Below are 21,245 nucleotides of genomic sequence, written 5' to 3'. Positions count from 1 at the left end.
GAAAGAGTGGAGTTGCACCACGAGCAGAAAGTGAACCACAAGCCAAGAATCTGCAAGATGGTGAAAGGGCCCAGCGGATTTGGCTTTAGTCTAAGCATGATCAAGAACAAGCCTGGACTGTTCATCAATGAGGTACTAAAGCAGAATGAGGAATAAGGAGAAGCTCACACAGTCTGTCGGGCAGCCTCCTCCCTTCCATCCTGCACATTCAAGAAAAGCCACAAAAGACAAGTCTTTTCTCCAGTGCTGTCAAATAAGAGCTACAACCGTTAGCCAGACTGACATTGTAGGACCAAGATTAAAAATAAGCACCAGAAAACACCTCATTCTGTTAGATGTCTAGATGGTAGAGGAATCGAGTTTTTGCATCATTTTGGCTTCTATTTGTGAAACTGGCATGCTAAAATTAGTATTTTAAATAGATTTTTTTCAACTGTAGATCATCCTAAATGTAAGAGACACCTTTGCCTGCTTTACACCCCCCTGCTCTAAATTCCACAGTTGGCAAAAGTCAAACTCCTACTGTCTCAAATAATGTCTGTGCCTTTAGCTTTCTTGCGAGGAGCAGGTTCTGCTCATTACTACAGAACACGTGAAATGTAGTCAACATTAAAGTTACAGGACAGGGATCTGCAAGTAAGAAAATTAGTTTTCAACATGTCTTCATGATTCTACCATGCCTCATTTCTGTAGTAAAGTCTATCAAAATCAAGATGCATCTTAAATCTCAAATTGATGGGTTTCCATGTTTATCATGTCTAGGCCTACTGCCTTTCCCATTTCTGTCTCACAAATCTCCTCTTCCCCGTGCTTATTTTGCCATCTCATAAGGAAAGCAGTAACACAGTAGTTTAGCTAACCATCAGCTGCTAATACATCTTTCCAAGTTTTATGCTAATATCACAGTTTGAACTTGCTTTTTCAGGTACAAAGCCACGGGCCAGCTGCCAAAGCAGGTGTGGAAAATAATGACTATTTGGTGGAAGTGAACGGGGTGCACGTGATCAACGAACCCTATGACAAAGTGGTGGCAAGAATCCAAGACAGTGGCGAAAAACTAACACTACTAGTGTGCAGCAATGATGCTTACAAATACTTCCAGGGACAGAACATTCCCATCACAGCCTCAATGGCAGATCCAGTCCATGACACTTCTGAACCTCCTGCTTATATGGAAAACCATCCCTCAGAGCCAGAGAGAAACTCACCTGAACCAAGAGAAAGGGTGAGTAATGCTGCATTACATAGATGTGGGATCATCTAGGGGATAGGAACTTTTTGCACTAGTATGTATTCCTAAGCTAGGATTTTTAACTTGAGACCAGATTTTTACAAGTCAGCCTATGTTGCTAAAAGGGAAGCCATGCTCTGAGTGTCCTGGTGCACAGCAGGATGACCATGAGCCAGCACTGTGCCCTTGTGGCCAAGGACACAAATGGCATCCTGGGGTGTATCAGGAGGGGGGTGGTTAGTAGGTCAAGAGAGGTTCTCCTCCCCCTCTACTCTGCCCTGGTGAGACCGCATTTGGAATATTGCGTACAGTTCTGGGCCCCTCAGTTCAAGAAGGACAGGGAACTGCTGGAGAGAGTCCAGCGTAGGGCTACAAAGATGATTAAGGGAGTGGAGCATCTCCCTTATGTGGAAAGGCTGAGGGAGCTGGGTCTCTTTAGTTTGCAGAAGAGGAGACTGAGGGGAGACCTCATTCATGTTTATAAATATTTTAGGGGTGAGTGTCACGAGGACGGAGCCAGGCTCTTCTCGGTGACAAACAATGATAAGACAAGGGGTAACGGACACAAGCTGGAACACAGGAGGTTCCACTTAAATTTGAGAAGAAACTTCTTCTCAGTGAGGGTGACAGAGCACTGGACCAGGCTGCCCAGAGAGGTTGTGGAGTCTCCTTCTCTGGAGACATTCAAAACCCGCCTGGACGCCTTCCTGTGTAACCTCATCTAGGTGTTCCTGCTCCGGCAGGGGGATTGGACTTGATGATCTTTTGAGGTCCCTTCCAATCCCTAATGTTCTGTGATTCTGTGATTATAATAAACAACTCTTCCTTTCCCCACACATAATACAGGTGAGTATCTTTAATGCAAGACGAAATCACAGAAAGGATGCACATACAAAAGATTTTATGGAACAAGATAATACAAATATGGTAATCCTTAATGAAGATGCGAAAGAGGCAACACAATCCTGAAAGTGCAGGGGGGAAAGTGCTGAAATACAGTAAAAAGCATAAACCACATTTGGGGAAACCAGGTGAAATACTTCAAACCAGATTATTTTAAAGAACACAGAGCACTGATAGGTTATGATGACGTTTTCTAGGAAATGTGTCCATTTGAAGTTATTTTGCTCACTTTATGCCATTAGAAAGAATCTGAAGTGTGACAGAAGTCAGAAAAGCAGGAATTTCTTCTTGAAACAGTAAATGTTAACCCTTTGTGTGGTCAGCCTTAAATATTTAAATGCTTCTTTTCTGATCACACAAAAGAGACAGACAAGGAAGAACAAGACTGTCTCCTATTAATTTCTCATTAGCCTTGTCTGCAAATGTCCAGCTGCAAGCTTCTTCAAAGGTTTCTTAATAACCAAGCTGCATTCTGCAGATCTGCAGTTAGCACCACTTTTGTGTGCAAATTCAGCAGTTATGGGAATTAAATAATAGGAAACCTTCACTGAACAAATTTATCTCTCAATGTACTTAATGAAAAAGCGCTTCAGCAACAAAACCTGCATTTGTTGGCTCATTCTGCCATCCAAACATGATTAGTGCAGATGAAAATAGGACTCCTTCATAACACTGCAGACTATCAAGCATGTTTACAAACTAAAAATAGTCACAGCGTATTTGTTGCTCCTCTACAGGCATCCTCATCCTCCTCTTTACAATCAGCTGCCTCTACAAGAGCAGAAAGTGACAACGATGACACCAAGTTGTGAGGAGACAAACTACACCAAAAATAAGAAAAGAAACCTTCCAAATCTTCTTTCTTCCATCGTTCTTTGCTACTACGCCTCTCAGAAGTTGGCTAATTCTAGGAGTGCCATACCTGTAAAGGACTGCAATCTCTTGCTGAAATGCAGCTGCCCAAAATAAACACTTCGGTGTAACCTGCATTCATGTAACACACTGCAATTGTACTTCATTGGCTTTCTGCCTTGTAGAGCAGGCAGTTAGTCCCTTCTGTAAAGGCTTAAATAAGTACATAATTGAATATACTGCATCAGAAGGCAGAAATGTTTTATAATTTGCAAGCATCTTAGCCTTTTAAGGCTAAGCTCTTAATAAAGAGCAACTGTTTTCTCCCCATCTCTCAGGAGAGGCAGTTCTCCTCACAATGCAAGTCCCTCAATTCAATCTCCGTGGCGACTCTGCTGTGCTATACTTGTAGCAGTAGAAACAGCACAAGCCACTACACCCTGTGCACTACGCTCCTTTCTCCCGCTAACATTGCCAAAAATTCTTTCAGACGTTACGTTAACTTCATAATTCATAACTCAAGACATTTAAGCACTATTCTCTCTCCTCTGCCTACAGTTGTGGATCATCGTTGTTAGAACAGCATACATAATTCAGTCATGCAGGTTTGTCTAATTTCAAGTCAACACCACATTGTCTTGAATGTGACATAAATGGCTCTGTAATACTGCTACTGTATACTTTGCCTCCTTGCTGTACAGCAAAGACAACACAGAAATAAATTGTTTAGAGTGGCTACTTTTCCCTGCCCAGGTCGTACCTTTACCATCTCTGATTTGCATTCCAGAATAACTTTAAAAAACACAAAGCCTGGGAGAGTGGCTATGGGAAGCTACAAGTTTAAGTCACATGAATAAAATTAACTTTTATGCCTTGAATATCAAGAGGAGGAAATGGGCTACTGTAGAAGAATAAACGAGTCCTGGGGAACACCAGATTTACAGCACATAAAGTGAACAAGTTTGTAGCATATAAGGTAAGCAAAGTATAGCTGTGGTCTTTGACTTCACATTCAACCCTAGCAAAGAGGAATTCAAAAACCTCAGTTCCATTTATGCAGGGAGAAAAAACAAAGTTGAGACCCAGGACAGTAGGTACCAGCAATACGCACTAGTGCACACTCCATACACAAACGGAGTGAAATTCTCCCCACTGCACTTCTGCCAGGCAGCAAATCCTAGCCACTTTTTAGTGTACTTCCAGCCAAATCTTTGGGATTGACAAAATAAAAACTGTGATGCTTGCATGAGATTATTACAAAAGCTTATTTAATTCCACAGACACAAACATTCAACTCCAGAATTGCCGTTCTCCGAATCCCAATTAGTTGATTTTCAAAAGAACAATCACGTGTCTTTGGTGCCTTCTGTGAAAACGTTCTTCTAACAGTAAGAGGTCTTACCTCAGACAGCCTACTGTGCAAGTTCCAATGCTCCCAGATACTGGTGTACCAAGGAACACCCTTATTTCCTTGGCAATGAACTCTCTCACATTCAACACGTGCATCCCTCTTCCTTCAAGCTATGTCACCTTAACAAAATGAGCCACAGAGCTTGATGAAGTCATGTGTGGAAGTTCAAAGAGCCAGTTACACTGCTGGAACACACCAAAAAGTCCTGGCTCTCTTCAAGTTTTTCAGTCCACAGGAGTTGCAGCAGTTCAGTAGAAAGGACAGAGAGCAGTATGTGGCTGCAGACCTTTCTTAGAGGGCCATATGCTTTTCTGGGGCTTGTTTGTGTGCTAAATAGAGAAAAAGGATACTGGATAGTGCACTAACTAGGAATATCACATCAAACCAACGGTGATAGAAGTTGAATTGGAGCTCTCCCAGGACTTCTGTAATAATGGTGCGATACTCTAGAGGCATACTCATTCGGATCAGAAGCACTGATGACACAAAGTACATGCCCTGTAAATTAAAAAACAGAAAGAAGCAATTATTCCACAATTGGGTACGTGGCTAAGATAAGTCAGCATACAAAGATTTTATTATGTGTGTATGTATACACACACAAATATTTAAGTATACATAAATACATATAGGCGTGCCTATGGTTCTACATACTCACCATGATCTGTGCTAAAAGCAGAACAATAACATTGGAGGATTTGCTGCTGGAAATGGCATAGAAGAACTAGAAATAAAATAAAAAAAACCAACACTGGATATAAGCAGTCAGGTAAGTCCGATGTGCCTTAGGACAGCAAGTACATGCCATTCAACACTTTTTCATTTAATAAAAAATAATAAAAAGCACACTTACTGGAGGGCTGCCTGTACCCTACTTCGACATGCGTAGTTTTAGTCCTACACATCAATCTCCCTAAGCCAGTGGCACTATGTGGCAGAAGTCATCTAAGGGTATCATAGAATCATAGAATCGTCTGGGTTGGAAGGGACCCTAAAGATCATCTAGTCATATATTAATGTTTAAGATTAGGTATAAAAGCCAGGTCAACACAATGAGTCACGTATCTCTTCAGTTAATGCCTTTCCAGTTCTACTTAAAGAACCTGCAGCTCAAATTAAGCAATCTAAATTCTTTCAATCACTATCTCATCAACCTTACTAATAAGCGCTGGCTACAGCATCATTTTGAACCCTTGCTTACATTTAACATCTCCTTTAGCATCTACCTCTCTTGCTGAGAGTAGTAACAAACAAGACTGAGTGGGGAAATACACTGCAGAAGATATTTTTCCTCCTTTCCTTCCTCCTTCTGCAAGGATTTATATTCAGATATTTAAAACATAAAAGTGTATTTAAAGTTTGTCCAGTATTTTCCCCACCTAAAGTTAAAGATCAGATTTTCTGGCCCAAAACAGCATAAGAGTGTCCTAGCTCTTACCTTTGTAAGTGTGATTAACAATCCTCTGATAGAGGTAACAATGATTATTCCAACAAGAATAAAGGAAATGTGCTGAGACCAGAATTTTACCTGTATCAGCAAGAAGAATACAGTTAAATCTCTAACACTAATCCCATTTATACCATATCATATAGCTGCCAGGTCTCTGTATTTCCTAATTGTACAGATATCCATTGTAAACAGGTCTATATAACAGACATCTTCACAAATATATGAGCAACTATTTACTCCAAACACGTGAGAGAAACAGATTTAGCTTACACCAAAGAACCCTATATTCACAGGGATAGATTTAAAAAGTGTAACTGACAGAACATGTAAGTGCACATGTAATTACTCTGTAGATAAATGTCTTGATCTAAGCAAGTTGACTAAGATGTTCCCATTTGCCCAAAACAAACCAGCAAATGACTGCCTCTCTGGCAAGACCACATTACCGTGCCAGCATAAGATCAGAGTGAAAGCAAAGTTCATGGTGCATTTTCCCTTTCTCCTCAGTAAGTCAGAAGTCAAAGTGATATTCTCAGAGCTCTATCACTCTCTCCCTATCAGCAGTATGATTTTATTAAGGTAAGACAGACATTGCTGAAAAGGCTGTAAGAATTAGTAAAGTCCTACATCAAACTGGATTCCCAGATAATTTACAGTTATCTCAATTCCTCTTGTGACTGGATCAGTCTTCCCCACACGATCAAATACAATATTGATGGTTGCCTGCAAGAAAGAGATGGATTTATATTCAAACAAGAAAACAAAAACCGTCCTTCACCACTACATGTGAGACTCAGCCAAGACTCCTATGTTCTATCACCAAGGAAAGGGGCAGCAGGCGATCAGATTGCCTAAGGAGGTGCAAAACGCACATGTGTAAGAAGTGTCTAATGCTCTACACAAGAAGAGAGATCCAGAGCTTTATTTCAACTAAGTGCCAGTTTTTTTTAGAATTTCCAGAAGTGGGATTTGAAAGAAACTAGAGCACTACTTGATGAACTGCACATACAGCACAATCTATGCAGGGTATGACATTTGTATATGTCCACATAAAATGCATTAAACTATTTACATACCATGAAGATTTTCCAGACACAATAGATGGAGAAAAAATAACCCAGAAAATTAAAGTATTTCCCTTGGAAAGTTTTGGAGTATTCTATTCTCTCCTAGAAATACAAAAGGAGGGAGGGGGAAGAGAACACAAAAAAAAGATGTATCATTTCCACAGTCACCCACAACACAAAATTTTAATGGAGCACCAACAGTGGCAAACACAGCTTTATCTTTCTACACCTCAATTCAAATGTTTCTGAACTCAAAAGTTTTAATTGAAAAGTTTCTGAATGGCTTTAGGGACGTGGGTCATACTCCTGTATGAATTTGAACTGAAAGAAATGGAGGGAAGGAAACTGCCATCTAGACCCCAAATTAAAGAAACAGATCCTCACTCCATCGCATCACAACATTTCAACGTTTACGTGCTGAAGATCTTTCTATTTCTTGTACCATACATTCTCTTTCAAACTACTCTGGCCATCCAACACCCATCTGGGCAGTTACTTTGCTATGTACCTTTGTTGCATGCAAGTCAGCAGTTTCCAGGAAAAGCTGCCGACTCAGCTCTTCTAGGGCATCCACTTCTTGCTGGATAAGGGACAGATCTGGCAAACCAGCATAGTCAAGGCTAGAATACATCACAAATTCTTAAATAATAACAAAACATTCCCTACCTTCAGCCCCAGAGCCACATCTAATGGTTTGACCACTTTATTTGATCCAGACCAGTTCTCTGATTCAGTCTCAATGCTCCTTGTTAATACCGTACTCAAAGAAATCTCAAGGATACAGATGTTGCACGCCACTCCATTTTAAGAAGGCAGGCAGTACACAATATTTAGGCAGTCACACAACAAGCTCATTATTCCTCTGCCTGAAGAGTGCATCACAGAATAGAACCAGAGCTCTCAAAGACTGCGACTGCTGCACTTGGATCAGTGTCCCTTGTCACTGAAGTGCATCACTGCATGTCACTCTCACATCACCTTCAAACAAAACTGCTGAGTAACTGCTCCAAGAGATTAATGATTATTATGAAGAGTATAGTCAAATAGCCAAATTCTGGTTTTAACAGTTAATGGGAAAGGAGAGGAAGAAGAGTCCTCAGCCTTAAATATGCAAACTGCACACTTTAGCTGATCTGGCAGAAATTTTTGGTAGGCAACTATGAGTTAGAGAAATACAGACTCTTGTAATTCCCAACAGATGCCTTCTACCTCTTTCACATGGGCAGAACAACTTCCATTCACCTGTTTCTATCCACCTTTTTGTCACACTGGTATAGCACCAGTGGCCAGCCCATATCACGAGAACAGTTTATTTGGTCAACAAATTGCTTCCTGCCTTTCTTTTTCTGACGGCTTTCCAACATGGCCAGAAAGCCAACTGTAGGCTAGGCAAATTGTTCCAGCACCTCAGCCAACCCCACTGTTTTGCTCAAGTTCACCACAGGTTCTCCAGCCTGGAAGAATTATGAGAAAAATATGCATGCAGGTCAGTCATAGGAGCAGAGGATACATCAGAACAGAAAGTTACCTCCCACGTCAGTGATGTGATGAGGTGGACATCTGCAATGTGACACGGTAAGTGTGCACACCTGCCCTGTGACCTGCTGTACACCTCAACCACAGTGATGCAACAGCACATTTATAGGGCACAGCAGCAGCTTACGACTCCCAGCTGTGTGTCCAAACCCTGGGCAAAAGGTCAAACAGTGCAGTGCTAGAGAAAACACTTTCCAGGAGACATAAAGCCTTTTGCTCAGACTGCTGAAACGTGTTGAAATACAAATGCTTTGTAACTGGCCCAACTAACACTTTTCCTTTCAAAACAGAAGAAAGCTGGAGCCACCTTCCGAGGCAGGTGCCAGCATGCAGATGAAGGATACTCTCACTGCCTGCAACAGATGTTGTAACGCTTTTTATCATTCCCCAGAAGCCACTGGGTTTGTTATGCACTTCTCCTCTCTGGAACATTGTCCTGTGAGCCACTGCTATCCTGAAAGAACAGAAAACACAAATTCTTAGGAATAAAGTATTTTTTTAAAAACTCAAAACAAGGGGAAAAAACCCAAAAAACCACCAAAAATCAGTTCCTCAAAAGACACTGTTAAAATAAATTCACTGCAAACAGATGCCTCCCTAAGCAGCAATCTTGCTTCATAACATTATCTTGATTAGCTCTGGAGTAAATCCCAGATCTAATCAAGCGAGATTCAATGAGACACTTCCCAAGACTTCCATTCAGGATTCTGCTTCAATCCTTACAGGGATTTAAAGCCAATTAAAAATAAAAATCCAAATGGATTTCTTAGTCGCTTTCCTGAAACACATGACTGTGCTATCTCAAGTTCAGGTATTGCAAGACTTTTCATGCTCTCCTCTCCCCTTGAACACCTCTTCTTTATCACAGCACATCCGCATCCTCCACAGAAGTGCAAGCGCTGGATGGTATGCAGTGGCACTCTCCAATATGCTGTCACTCACTACTGGGCTGCATGACAAGCAGTTATGAAGCAGAAACACACAAATCCATTACTGGAGTGAACCATTGGATGCTTCAGGCAATCTGAATGTGACTCCTAATTCCAACACTACAGCAGCAGCTGCGTATCATCCCTCACACTCCCATGTGCTCTGCAGCATAATCCCCACGAGCAGTGCTGGCTTCTGGCCTCATTCCCTCACATTTCTGCCCATTGAAATTTGTGAGCCAGCTATCCACTCCTAAGCTGAAAACTATTCATAGATTGTCAAGTCGATCCATGATTCAACAGCATTTAGGCCCTTTCTTGTAGCTGCAGCCAGTATTGCTACATTTGGCACTAAGCCCTCTTCAAGGTGGTTGATAAGCAGTGTAATAATAATAAAAAAATCATTCCTCCTTCACATCCACCAAAAGAAACAACTTTGGAGTACCCCACATAACACACATAAAAGCACATATTGCCACAGACCACAAATAACAGAGATCTTAGAATGATTCAAATCATCCTGATAGCTGCCAAATACAAGAACTGCATTTTCAATCCTTGCCTTCTTCCCAGTATTGAATTCACACATTCCGTCCCTAATGATCCACAGCACTGCAGCAAAAATGCAGCTGTGGCGGTAAAGTGCAAGTCTAGACGTATACAAAGGTAAACCTTTTATTTTGAGACGTGACAGGGATCTCTGTACCCACACAGTATTCAGGAGTACTGGAGAGCTCATTGATAGGATCCACAGGCAAAACCCACACACTTTGCCTGTGTAGATATGTGATACATCTGTTTCAGATAGGCTGACTTGACTCTAACATGAAGCAAAATGAAGCAATGGTGTCACAGAGTCTAGGCATTTCAAACCTGAGGCTTAGTTATGTCATACCTGCAAGAATGAGCATAAAGAACTTGCCAACCTTAGAGGCGAGTTTCCTTAAGGCTTTATTTGATCACACTCAGGAAGAAGAGAAAAATAACTGCTGTGCGAAAAGCGTCAGGAAAAACAACCTTCAACAACTATCTCCTACTACCAAGAAAGCCAGTATCAATAAAGGTTGGTATGAGAAACGTCAAGATCAGGAAAGAAAACAAAAAAGCTTTATGTTCTACTGCCTTATAACCTCCATGTGCATTGAGAAGTTCTGGCTTATCAGTAGTACTGAAAAGGTGGCCAGCAAGTAACTGACAATTTATGGAACTACAGCATTTACCCTATGCTGTAAAATACTGCTGTTGCCACTTGTTCTGCCAAGTGATTCGGATTGCGTTTGGACTGATACCAATCTAACTTTTTAAGCTCTGCTTTGTAAGAGCAAATAGTCCAATTAGCAAGCCACTACTCCCTGTCAAAGCAACCACAGAACTTGAGCTCTTGCTATTTCTTGCACATTTCTGAGACTACACAGTTTTGGGGGTTTGTTTGGGCTTTTCTGTTGTTGGTTTGGGGTTTTTTTTTGTTTGGTTGGTTTTTTTAATGTTTTTTTTTCCACAAATAAATGAACTCCAGTTTAACTCCAAAATGATTAACACAATTTACATGGCTATTCATAATCATTAGAAAGTTGCTATATTCAGAAGATTTCCATGCCATAAGAAGGCAAGAAAGTGCTAGTCAGTTACAAGCCCCAGATAGCCTTACTTTTACCCCAGCATCACCCTCCTTGGACCAGAGGTCCAAAAACACTGCACAAAACAAAAGCACACGAAGTCAGAAGCAGCACTACACGGTATCTTTTAACTACAAAGCTTGTATTTTAGTATGCTCCTAGTCAATTAAACCAATGAGACCCGAGTAATTAAATTCTCTCACTACTTACCATCTCACACATGACCACGACTGCTGAGTTAACGTTTTTTCACTATTTAACATTTTCAAGGGGGAAGAAAAAAGTTACGCTTTAACTACGCTTTCATATGCTAATACTGAACAGCAGATACGTGTGCTGGTGTCTTACTCAGCGAGGTTAGACTACCTAAAGGTTTCATCAAAACATCACTGTGCCAGAGGTACACTTTGGGGGACTGCTGTGAGAATTCAGCGTCAGTTAGTCAAACCTCTGAAGAGCCTATGGTAACTGCATTTATTCTGTGGAACTGGTAAGGCATGTAATATCTAATTTGTAACAGCAGACAGAAATCTTTTCAAGGTACATGAAATTACATTGTTTCCAAAAGTAACTTTTTCACTCCCAGTACCAGGAATAAGCTAAATCAACAAAAGCAGAGTTCTGATGGCGTGGCTTGTGCACTACACTACATTCAACATCAGCAATCTTTTGCAATTCTGTAAAACTTAACTAACGTAAACCTTGCCATTTGCAGGAATATGGCTGTGTTCACACCAGCTCACTAGCCTGCTTCAGCTTTGACCAGGAAACACCAGATCCACAGAGCAGGAGAGTGCTCTACGTATATGAGCCAATTGCTCCACTGAAATTGCCAGTATGAGAGCCAGCTGCGGTGGCTTAAGGGTCACTTACTCATCAGGAGAGAAAGGTGCCCAACCAGCCAAGCTGCCATCAGAGAGCTACACAACTCTGGTCCTTTACCAGACATGTGCACTAAATAGCACCCTTTCTTACTGCAGTGGCATAGATTAGGTTTCCAAGACAAACTGTATCAAGCCAGAATGAACGACCACACAGCTCAACTCAATTCAGGCACCTGTTTCACTCGAACATATAGCCCTGGTGGAACTAATAATTGTGATAATTTCAAGAACCATCTTATACCACACTGACTGAAAATCCTTGAAATAAATAATTTCATGCTACTACTGACTTCTCACCTTTTTTTCTTGCTAACAATCATGTCCATAGTCTGAAGGAGTCGTCGCTCCAAAGCCAGAATATCTGCATCTGTCACATTCCTGGAAAAGGAAGACGCACAATTAGGCCTGCTCTCCCATTTCAGAGGAAATATGCACACGTTCATGAAACAAAGAGAGAAGCCTGTGTAAGGAGAACATGTTTCAGCAATGGAAATAGTTCTAGCATGCAGACATGCCAATAGATTCAGGGGAAAAAATGAAAAAGCTTGAATCAATGCCACAGGAAAAACAGAAGAATAACCTCAGAAAGGTGGACAAAATATTCCACAAGGCTGCAGTTACCTGAGAAAGTAGGACATGTAAGTGTACGGACAGTTGACAGCCCCAAATCCTGACAGCAAAGCCATGAGTGTCACCCCAATCACACCCACGCGGCTGATGAGCTGCTCTATAGACAGGATTCCTGAGAGAGGAAAAACATGGCATTAGAAACCCTGTGCTCTTCACTCTGCTCTACACTTGGTGCCTTCATAACTCATGTACCGAGCTGCTTAATGAATCCAGCTGCCTTCCCACTGCAACGATCAGAGGTAATACGAAATGCAGACAGGGACTATGAAAAGAGTGGTTGGAAGTCTCTCTCAGAAAGCACGTTATCATGCCTTGAAACAGGGATAAGAACCTCTAGCTATGAAAAAGCTTAAGACAGATCTAGAGAGGAATAAAAGCCAGTATTTTGGTTCTAAATTAATAAAACATCAGTGATTATACTTTGCTGAGGGGAGGACACAGATCATCCACCAGACACTATAAAGGAGGCATCTTTCACAAAGCCATTTCTGCAATAATCAGTATTAGAGTTACCAAACCAATTCAACCTTGCAAATTGGCCCAAAAATGTCTGAACCATAGAGATGATGCCCTGCTATGTCAACTGTCATTCGAATAGACCTCTCTAGATCAGATGCAGTCTGTGCTTGTAGGACAGTGGAGTAATGACAGCATGGGAAGCTTATGCTGTTCCTGGCTGTTCAGTATTCATCTTGTGGACACACAAATGTTGTTGAGGTGACCACCACCAAGGCATTCCACCTGAGCACCCAGTGGACTCTTAAACATACATTCACATAATTCAGCATGAATATCAAGCCTGTGCTGTAACTAGCACCAAGCTGTAGTTGCATTTATTCTTCTCAGCCATTAAACACAGATCTCAACCTGTCTTCTCAGGATACAGTGCCATGTGCTACTAAACATTACTCACTTTTTAGGGAGCTAGTTACAGAGCAGCTGCCACACACAGCACATTTGGAGCTTACATGATTGCAAAGCTGAGATGGCCAAGCGCCAAGCCACATTTCATGCTTCAAAGAAGGGGAATAAATGATGAAAACAAGGCAAAAAAGACTTCACAAAGGGAGACCGAGACATCGAGTCATGTGCAGCTGCGTAGAGATTTACACAAGCTACAGAATGTGCTACAATACGCTGGCCTTTTGCCCCACACACTGTCAGAGAGCAGCAGTTAAAGCAGAGGTGCCTTCAAAATGACATGACATTCCACTGGTCAAAGCAATGCTTCCCCACAACCCTCACAGCAACCCTAACCTCATGATCAGGTCAGATAAAATGAATGTTTTATCAACTCAGATAAAGAGACAAGTTTCACTAGAATACTGGTGTGTAATTGAGCAAAGCATAGCCTTCCCTCTACTATGAGCTCCCAAGCTCAGGTCTATTACGCAAGCTGCAAACCAACTAGGGCTCCTGACTTGGAGTCCTTGACTGATGATGCATTTCCCAGCTGCAGCACACTGGCATCACCACCCCCAGACACAAGATGACAGTGCAGGTACCTGCGAGGGCCCCAGCAGTCAGCACAATTTCCCAGCTGCAGCACACTGCCATGCATGCAGGTGAAAGGGTAGGGCACCCCAAGAAAGACACTGGGGGTAATGTACTGCAGTGAGGTGCTCATCAAGCATGGCCTGCTGTCACATCTCCCTCCGCATTAGGATCCCACCTGTCTGAATTGGGCCACTGCCACATGATAAAGACCTGCAGCAGCCTTGTCCATCCAGGCAGGACAGCAGCACCCCAGCAGTACAACAGAGAAAAAAATAATTTGCTCTAACCTTATGTCTACACTTAGGATAAGGCACTATACAAGTGTTAAGCAGAGGTATCATCCCATAAAGCAGAAGTCAAAACCAGATAACATCGCACTACCAGTTCTGGAAATCTGCAGTTGTTATGCAGCTTCAAAGAACCTTTTCAGTGATCCGAAGAGGATTACCTAAACCTCATGGCTAAGTTCCCTTGGGTTATTGTATTCTGCAAACTCAAGCGCCTTCTGCAACTCGAAGGGGATACGCATTTTTCTTGCCAATGAAAACACTACTATATACTAGCTGTTGTATTTTAGTGGCAAATGACACAATTACAAAACACAGATAGACACATTCTCTTAGGAAAGTTATAGGATTGCAGATAAAAAAAAATGAGCAGCAGTTGGCATCCTTCAATTTTTCTCTTACAGATTAGTACAGAGTAGCTTCCTAGAGAAGCTACTAGAAGTAGTAGCTTCAGTTCCTAGAGAACTGAAATGTTAAGATGACCATTATCTATGGAGACAGATATATTCACCAAATTGAGTGAAACCAACTGAATTTCACTTATTGAGAACATACAAACAATTTTCCAGCGCAGGGGATAAGGGCAACATAAGCTACACAAGAAACCCAGGTGAGAAATAGTCTGGCTCTACAGTGTTATAATCCTCTGGCACACTTTGGTGCCTGAAGGATTCAGTACAGTCAGGCACACGCTAACAAGCTGTGTTGGACCCAAACTATCCTGAGTGCATACAGTATCTTCACGCTATAAATACTCAGTTCCATGACTGCAACGCAGAGATACCCAAGCTAATTCTGCACATAAATAGCTCTGGCATCCCGCAGGATTAACCAACACACATTCTAGTACCATGCAGCTGTACCGCTTCTGGGCTCAGGCAGTGTACGAAGCTGTACTGAAGCTGGCAGGCACTGCCAGAGTGCTGCTGGGTACAGCCTATACAGCTCTAGTGTGTCGGCACCCTGCCACATGTTTTTTCAACTGGACAGCCACCTATCCTAAACTGATCTGATTTCAGTCACAAGAAACAATAATCTGACTGAAAAAAAAAGTCAGATTGGTTGTCGATTCTCTTCTTAAATAAATTAGCTTTAGTCTCCATAAGAAAAGAAACAAGTTAATAAAAATTCTGATCAACTTTTTTTGTGGAGATGTTTGTTTGTGTCCTCATTCTAACATAGTCTAGGCTCGGCTCAGTTAGGGCTTACTCAATTCCCTCAAATTTTCCTGTGGTACTGGAAAAAAAACAGTGCAAACAATTCAGATGTATCCACCCATTTCTGTCAATCTGACAACTTTCAGATTGCAGATTTCAAAGCAGATCAGACTCTCAGTTGCAAGAACTACTTTATACGGTCCCAACTGTAGAGCTGAGATAACATAATAATAGCTTCAAGATAAAAGTGAGATAACAAAGTCTATTTGCAGGAGGGAAGGAATCTGCAAGAATATGAAACTCACCATGTTTGGGGCTGAGGATAGGAAACGGATCCCCGAGCTTCCAGAAGAAATACATGAATGTCAACCACAGAACACATGCAAAAAGCAGTTTCTGTCTGTGCACTAAAGGAGAGGTAAAAAAACAGTATTTTAAAGACATTCTTCCTTTACAGCTTGCAAAATTGCTACATTGGTCCAAAGGCTGCTTTGAGCACAGGTGGCCCAAAAAGGTGTCAACTGACAGAGGTAACAGTATGCACCCCACCTTCACCTCCTACAGAACCAGCTACTGGAGAGACAACCGTTTGCCAGAGCTAAAGCAGCAACACACCACTGTGGCTTTTCCCCACAGACGTATGAAGTGTGCGAACGTCCCCCCTGTGCTATGAACAGGGCATCACTCAGCTGCACCTTTCTTGTGTGACACTAAACATGAAACTTGAAAACTTTATCTTCCTGCCAAAGCTACACATTGAATACTCCCAACCTACGTGGCTAAGCTTAATACAAAAGAACGATGGATATCTATAGCTGAAGGGTAAGTGTCCGCCTCATCCAGGCAGCAGTAAACAAAAAGAAAAAAAGGTAAAAGTAATATATAGAGCTTTTCTGCCTCATTTCTTTTACCCTTTAGCAGAACAACACAGCCTTGCCAAGGGTTCCCGGGTTTGGCTCCAAGCTTAAAATCGCAAAGGAACAGATTTCAGTAACACTGCTCAACTTTGTTGAAACCCATAAAGAAAAGTTACATATCTTGGGATCAGGTAAAGTATCTCCCAACTGCTCAATGAACAGTTCATGCTAAAGTATTAAGTTCCCAAGGCCAGTTACCTAGCCAGAACAAAGCCAGAGGAAGGAGGAAGCTATGGGGATCATGACCAGGACATCTCTCTCTCTCTCAGAAAAGTTATTTCTCGTTTGCACGCGTAGTCTCAAGTTAGGTGCCATAAACCAAGTACTCACATAATCTGATATTGCTCACAACAAAGTAACCTATGTAGAAGGGTACCATGAAGACTAGGATGAGCAAAATGACACACAGGTTCAGCTTCCAGTGAAAATATCGAGAACTAAAATAAAGCCAAAATACTGATTAGCACACTATCATAATACAACAATTTCTCAAAGACAACTGCATGTCAATGCAATCCTTTCAACCACAACAAGCATTGGATAATATTGGCCTAGCATATAGAATATCCTGGGATTTTTTTTGTTTTGATTGGGTGAGAGGAAGTTGTCTGGGTTTTTTGTTTTGTTTTTTTAATACAGAGCTCAAGAATATGTATTTCAAAATTAACAACTATCCATAAAAACACACTGGGCTATTTTATCAAATACTGTATTTTCTATAGTGTCTAAAGCTGTCTGCATCATTATTCATTTGATTTACTGCTCATCTAGTTGAACAGTAAATCAAAAGTAAGTGCAAACAGTAATTAATCTTGTACTGAGTGGCTGAGTCAATAAAGGGCTAATTCAAACTGAAAAGATAAAAAATATTTAACGTTCATAATTCAACATGTTTCACTTCAAAGTGAGTTATCTCATCCGCAAGATATTGCAAAGCAAGAGTTTAAAATACATATATATAAAATGATCAATACTTCTCTGACCAAAGATTAGTCAAATGTAGATGAGATTCATCTTGGCTAAACTGCCTTTTCACTTAGCTTGAATAGAAAATACATGTCCTGTTCCCATTATTAACTCATATCCTCTTTATGTCTCAGGGAAGGAGAAATTATGAGGATCCTTGCAACTTTTTCCTAGCTAATTCAGAGGGAAACATTTCCATTTATATTGATGTCCAGCTCTTTATTGAAGCTTCTCAAAGTATTCTCTTCAGTGATCTCTCTGGCTAAAAGCTCTACAGATTAATAACACACAGTCAGAACTAACATTACCTTTTATCAGTTTTGTACTCCTTGCCTTTCAACTGCTTTGACTGCTCTCTTATACAAGTATGATGAGAGAGAATAAATAGGAAACCCAGCTCGCCTCTACTTGATACTGTTCCATCTTCTCTTTCCCACTGACTTCTGAAGCAAGAGAGTTTTAATATCCCCTTTATGTAGAAGTCCTCACCCTATGGCAAGGGAGAATGCGCCTTTGATTCACAAATACTGTATTATTACAGAAGTAGTTTTCACTCCACAACTAGCTTCACATCTTATTCACTGCTCTGACCACCACAGCAAAGCTAGTGCTCATAGTTTCTATAGTCCTTAACATCTGAAAAGTGCTCTTCAGTATGATCTGAAGCTTTACAATACACACATAAAAAGAAATTATTCCTTTTAACTCCACAAATGGAAAAAGTCAAAGACTAAAAGCCCTGCCCTAAGGACCTGGACCACAATAACAGCAATTGCATAGAAAAATCAGGAGCTTATGGCTTCTAGTCTCATGTTCTGTCAAATAAACAAATGTTGCTGCTCAGACATCCTCATTGAGTTGTTGACAATTTTCTCACACGATTATCCCAATCCAAGACAAATTCATTAATTTAGAAGCTGGATTGAAGATGCTGCAGAACACGAGGCCTTGAGTGAGCTCCCAGACTCACCTGCTGTTCAGCACCCCCAAAATCTCAAAGATGATGAGTTCAAACATGGTACAAGAGAAGGCAAAAGTCACAGAGAAAATCACCTGGACCACGTACTGTCGCACCTGCAATGCAGAAAACAAGCCAGAGACATCAGGCATTTCCATTCCTAGACAGCATCCTGATATCCCTCAGGTAACAAAAACAGGTCACAAGGTATGATAGCGCACACAACCGGGTCTCTTGCTTCAAGGCATCTTGCCCTTTATCTAAATAGGAGGAAACCAACATTAGAAAGCAGAGAGCAAACTCCTAAGTTGCTCAGTATTACACTCATTGCAGCTGTCAGCACATTTAACAGAGATGCCTTAAAGGGATGCCAAGCATGCAATGCTCTATGTCAACTTGACTAATGATAGACCCTCGCTAACAGAGCTCTTTGATCTTAACCTTAGATTTGAAAATAAGATCTGCATCAGAAAAACTTTTTGGGTCTGAATTTGGCTCGCACTTAAGCCATCTCCAACCTAGTCTACATTCTCTCAAACTCCTCCAGGAATAAGAATGCAGCAGTTTTAGCCTCTCCTATCCTCACAAACAATTCAGCCACAATGAATACATCTCACTGAGTTTAAAATCAATCACTTAATCTGATTTTGCCTCAAAAAATTTACAATTACATACAGCAGGCTTACTAAAGCAAAAGGCAAAACAGTTTCCTATTACCCCTGCACTTCCTCTGTATTGTTTTTTACTATTTAACAGTAGCCAATATGGAAACTTTCACTGCCCTCAGAAGAACCCATTTCCTCAGATAATCTAGGAGTCTTTCAATTAGAAGCACAAGACGAAATTAAAAAGAAAGTAACTGTAGAGACAATTGAAAATAAGATAAGAGGGCTTAAAGGGAGGAAAAAGACCTAAGGCAGTTTTAAAAATATTTCTATAATTGGGAGTAATTTTTAAGATAGAGGCTTGTAATGAAAGGTTCCTCCTTACCTCATAGTCCTTGAAGAGCTTACGCATGAAGAACAGCCACCCAAATCCAAAGAACAGCACCTGGGGAAGAGATAAAGCACTTAGCATTTGTATCTAGCAACTTGCAAAATAAAAAGCTACTTCACTACGGATTGTAGATGAAACAAACTGAAGGAAAAGAGCTGGGCCAAAGTACCAAGACTACTACAAAGTACCCAGGATACCCAAACACAAGATTAAAACTTGCAACAGTACCACAGAGAAAATTATATTTTAAAGAGTCAAGTGCAGCAGACACAGGTGGCTACGACCTTACAGAACATTCAGTCAAGGCACCCCAGTTCTATATTCCCAAGCTGCTCAGAATTCCTCAGTTCCTAGCTGCCAGAAACCTCTGCACTGTTGTTTCTTGTTTCACTCTTCTAATCTACAGAATTAAAGCTCATAGTTTTTAAGGGAAACACAGTAATGGAGGCAAAGTAAACACCTGGATTTACACAACATACATGATGAAAGATGAGTAAAGTTTATTAAAAAAATGTGCTGTTTCTTAAAGACTAGAAGTGCATTTGACTTTTCTGGAGAGGTCTTTCCATTAAATCTGGTTACACACTAACACAATGTGGGAGAAAGGTGTTAAAAGCTTCCCTAAGGTAGGGAAAGGGCAGTGCTGAATGCCTCAAATCATAATCTGAAGTTGCAGAAAGCCACATGGACAAGATAGGTGAAGCAGGACAAACCAATAATGCTTTGCATTTCAGTGGCTCTCAAAGCACTTTATGAAATTTAGTTAAGTTCCAACACACACCTGAAGAGACAAACTTAATATGACAGCTATTTTACAGATGACTTAAATGAAATAAATACAAATTAAGCAATGTGGTCAAAACTGTAATTACGCGTCTTCAGACAGTCAAAGGAGACTGTGCTGTCAGGCCTTCCATGGGTAGCCCCATCTATTCCACAGAAGACTGAAAATAAGTAAGGGTAGCTTTGACCAAAGCCAAGAGAAAAATCAGTATATGTCAGAAAGCATGGGACAAAACTGTATTTCTTCTCAGAGCACATGCAGAGCATTTTGTACCCCTGTGGAGACAGGAAACTTTCAAAGACAAAACTGCAGGAATCATTGTGGGTGATTCCACCATGCATCAGGAGTAACTGGACGCCAGCAGTGGCAAAGGTAACAGACCAACATCATTTACAGACAAGGAATACCTGGAACCCTGGGCAAGGAAGATCAAACATTTCTGTCTTGAAAGAAGAACAGAAATAGGAACGAGGTCTAGCGATTGGTAACAGTCAGCAAAACTTGTTTGAGAAGGACTTCAGACTTTAAAGTAACTGATAACAAAAAGGAGAAGGTAAGAAATTCCATAAGCCTCCTGTCTACAGATCATAAGTTAAAGTAGTATGATAAGCGAGTGATATTCACATAAAGTAATTCCACATTTAACAGTGGGAAGGGAGGAAAAGGTAGAGACAAACTCTTCAAAAAAAAAGAAATAGTAAAAGATGAGGAGATAACCAAGCACAACAATAACAGAGGAAATTATATATGAAGATCAGATTTCCCTTGTGTTAGGGCCTGTACAAAAGCATAGAAAGCAAAGAAAATCTTAACAGTTTGCACTTTAAGACACTGCAGGTGAACGTGGCATGTTAAGTCACAAAATTCTTAAGCATGTGACAATTACATGCAGTGATTTAAATACCTGACTTAATACTTCTGAAGATTAGGAGAAGATGAAAAGCTGCCAACACAAATGAAAGAAATGCAATTAGGTAAGTCAGATCTTAGAATATAAAGCAAATAACAGGAAAGTTTTTGTTCTAGGTGAATCATCAACAGTATCAAAGCTACATTCAAGCTTCTGACAGTGAAAAAGCATGTTATGAGCAAAAAATCAAAGCACTATCAAGTAGAAGGACATTGTACCTCTAAGAAATGGCCAAAAGCTGTCCTGAAAACTGTCAGGAAAACT

The 21,245-nt window shown here is 40.9% G+C and overlaps 2 protein-coding genes across 2 annotated transcripts in view; one reads left to right on the top strand and one right to left on the bottom strand.

Moving 5' to 3' along the window:
* The window catches only part of LOC104536112 (Na(+)/H(+) exchange regulatory cofactor NHE-RF3-like), an 8,758-nt gene extending 7,494 nt beyond the window's left edge, over positions 1-1,264 (top strand). Inside the window, 2 exon segments of the mRNA XM_010178645.1 lie at positions 1-132; positions 926-1,264. The exon segment at positions 1-132 is cut by the window's left edge and continues 18 nt beyond it. Coding sequence (XP_010176947.1) covers positions 1-132; positions 926-1,264 — 471 coding nt within the window.
* A 2,978-nt stretch (positions 1,265-4,242) lies between these two features.
* On the bottom strand, positions 4,243-19,340 carry LOC104536111 (Golgi pH regulator). Its single transcript, XM_010178644.1, has 13 exons — positions 19,282-19,340; positions 18,304-18,407; positions 16,698-16,804; positions 15,756-15,857; positions 12,501-12,621; positions 12,177-12,257; positions 8,795-8,904; positions 7,423-7,511; positions 6,924-7,016; positions 6,475-6,570; positions 5,836-5,925; positions 5,056-5,121; positions 4,243-4,895 (listed from the first exon to the last, which is right to left on the bottom strand). The coding sequence occupies exons 1-13, from the start codon at positions 19,306-19,308 to the stop codon at positions 4,689-4,691; spliced, it is 1,293 nt and encodes a 430-aa protein (XP_010176946.1). The 5' UTR covers positions 19,309-19,340; the 3' UTR covers positions 4,243-4,688.
* Between the last annotated feature and the right edge of the window lie 1,905 nt (positions 19,341-21,245).

This window comes from Mesitornis unicolor, unplaced genomic scaffold (genome assembly GCF_000695765.1).
Source record: "Mesitornis unicolor isolate BGI_N332 unplaced genomic scaffold, ASM69576v1 scaffold16732, whole genome shotgun sequence".
Classification (NCBI taxonomy): Eukaryota; Metazoa; Chordata; class Aves; order Mesitornithiformes; family Mesitornithidae; genus Mesitornis; species Mesitornis unicolor.
Note: the sequence above shows the minus strand (reverse complement) of the source record. Positions and strands in the feature narration are given on the sequence as shown.

What these genes read in the sequence shown, in the direction of transcription:
- LOC104536111 (XM_010178644.1), bottom strand. Translation starts at nt 19,308, where the DNA reads ATGCGTAAGCTCTTCAAGGACTATGAG. An exon ending in TATCCTCAGCCCCAAACATG is followed by an intron (nt 12,622 to 15,755) that starts GTGAGTTTCATA and finishes TTCCTCTCTCAG; the next exon opens with GAATCCTGTCTATAGAGCAG. An exon ending in GTGTCTGGAAAATCTTCATG is followed by an intron (nt 6,571 to 6,923) that starts GTATGTAAATAG and finishes TCTTTCTTGCAG; the next exon opens with GCAACCATCAATATTGTATT.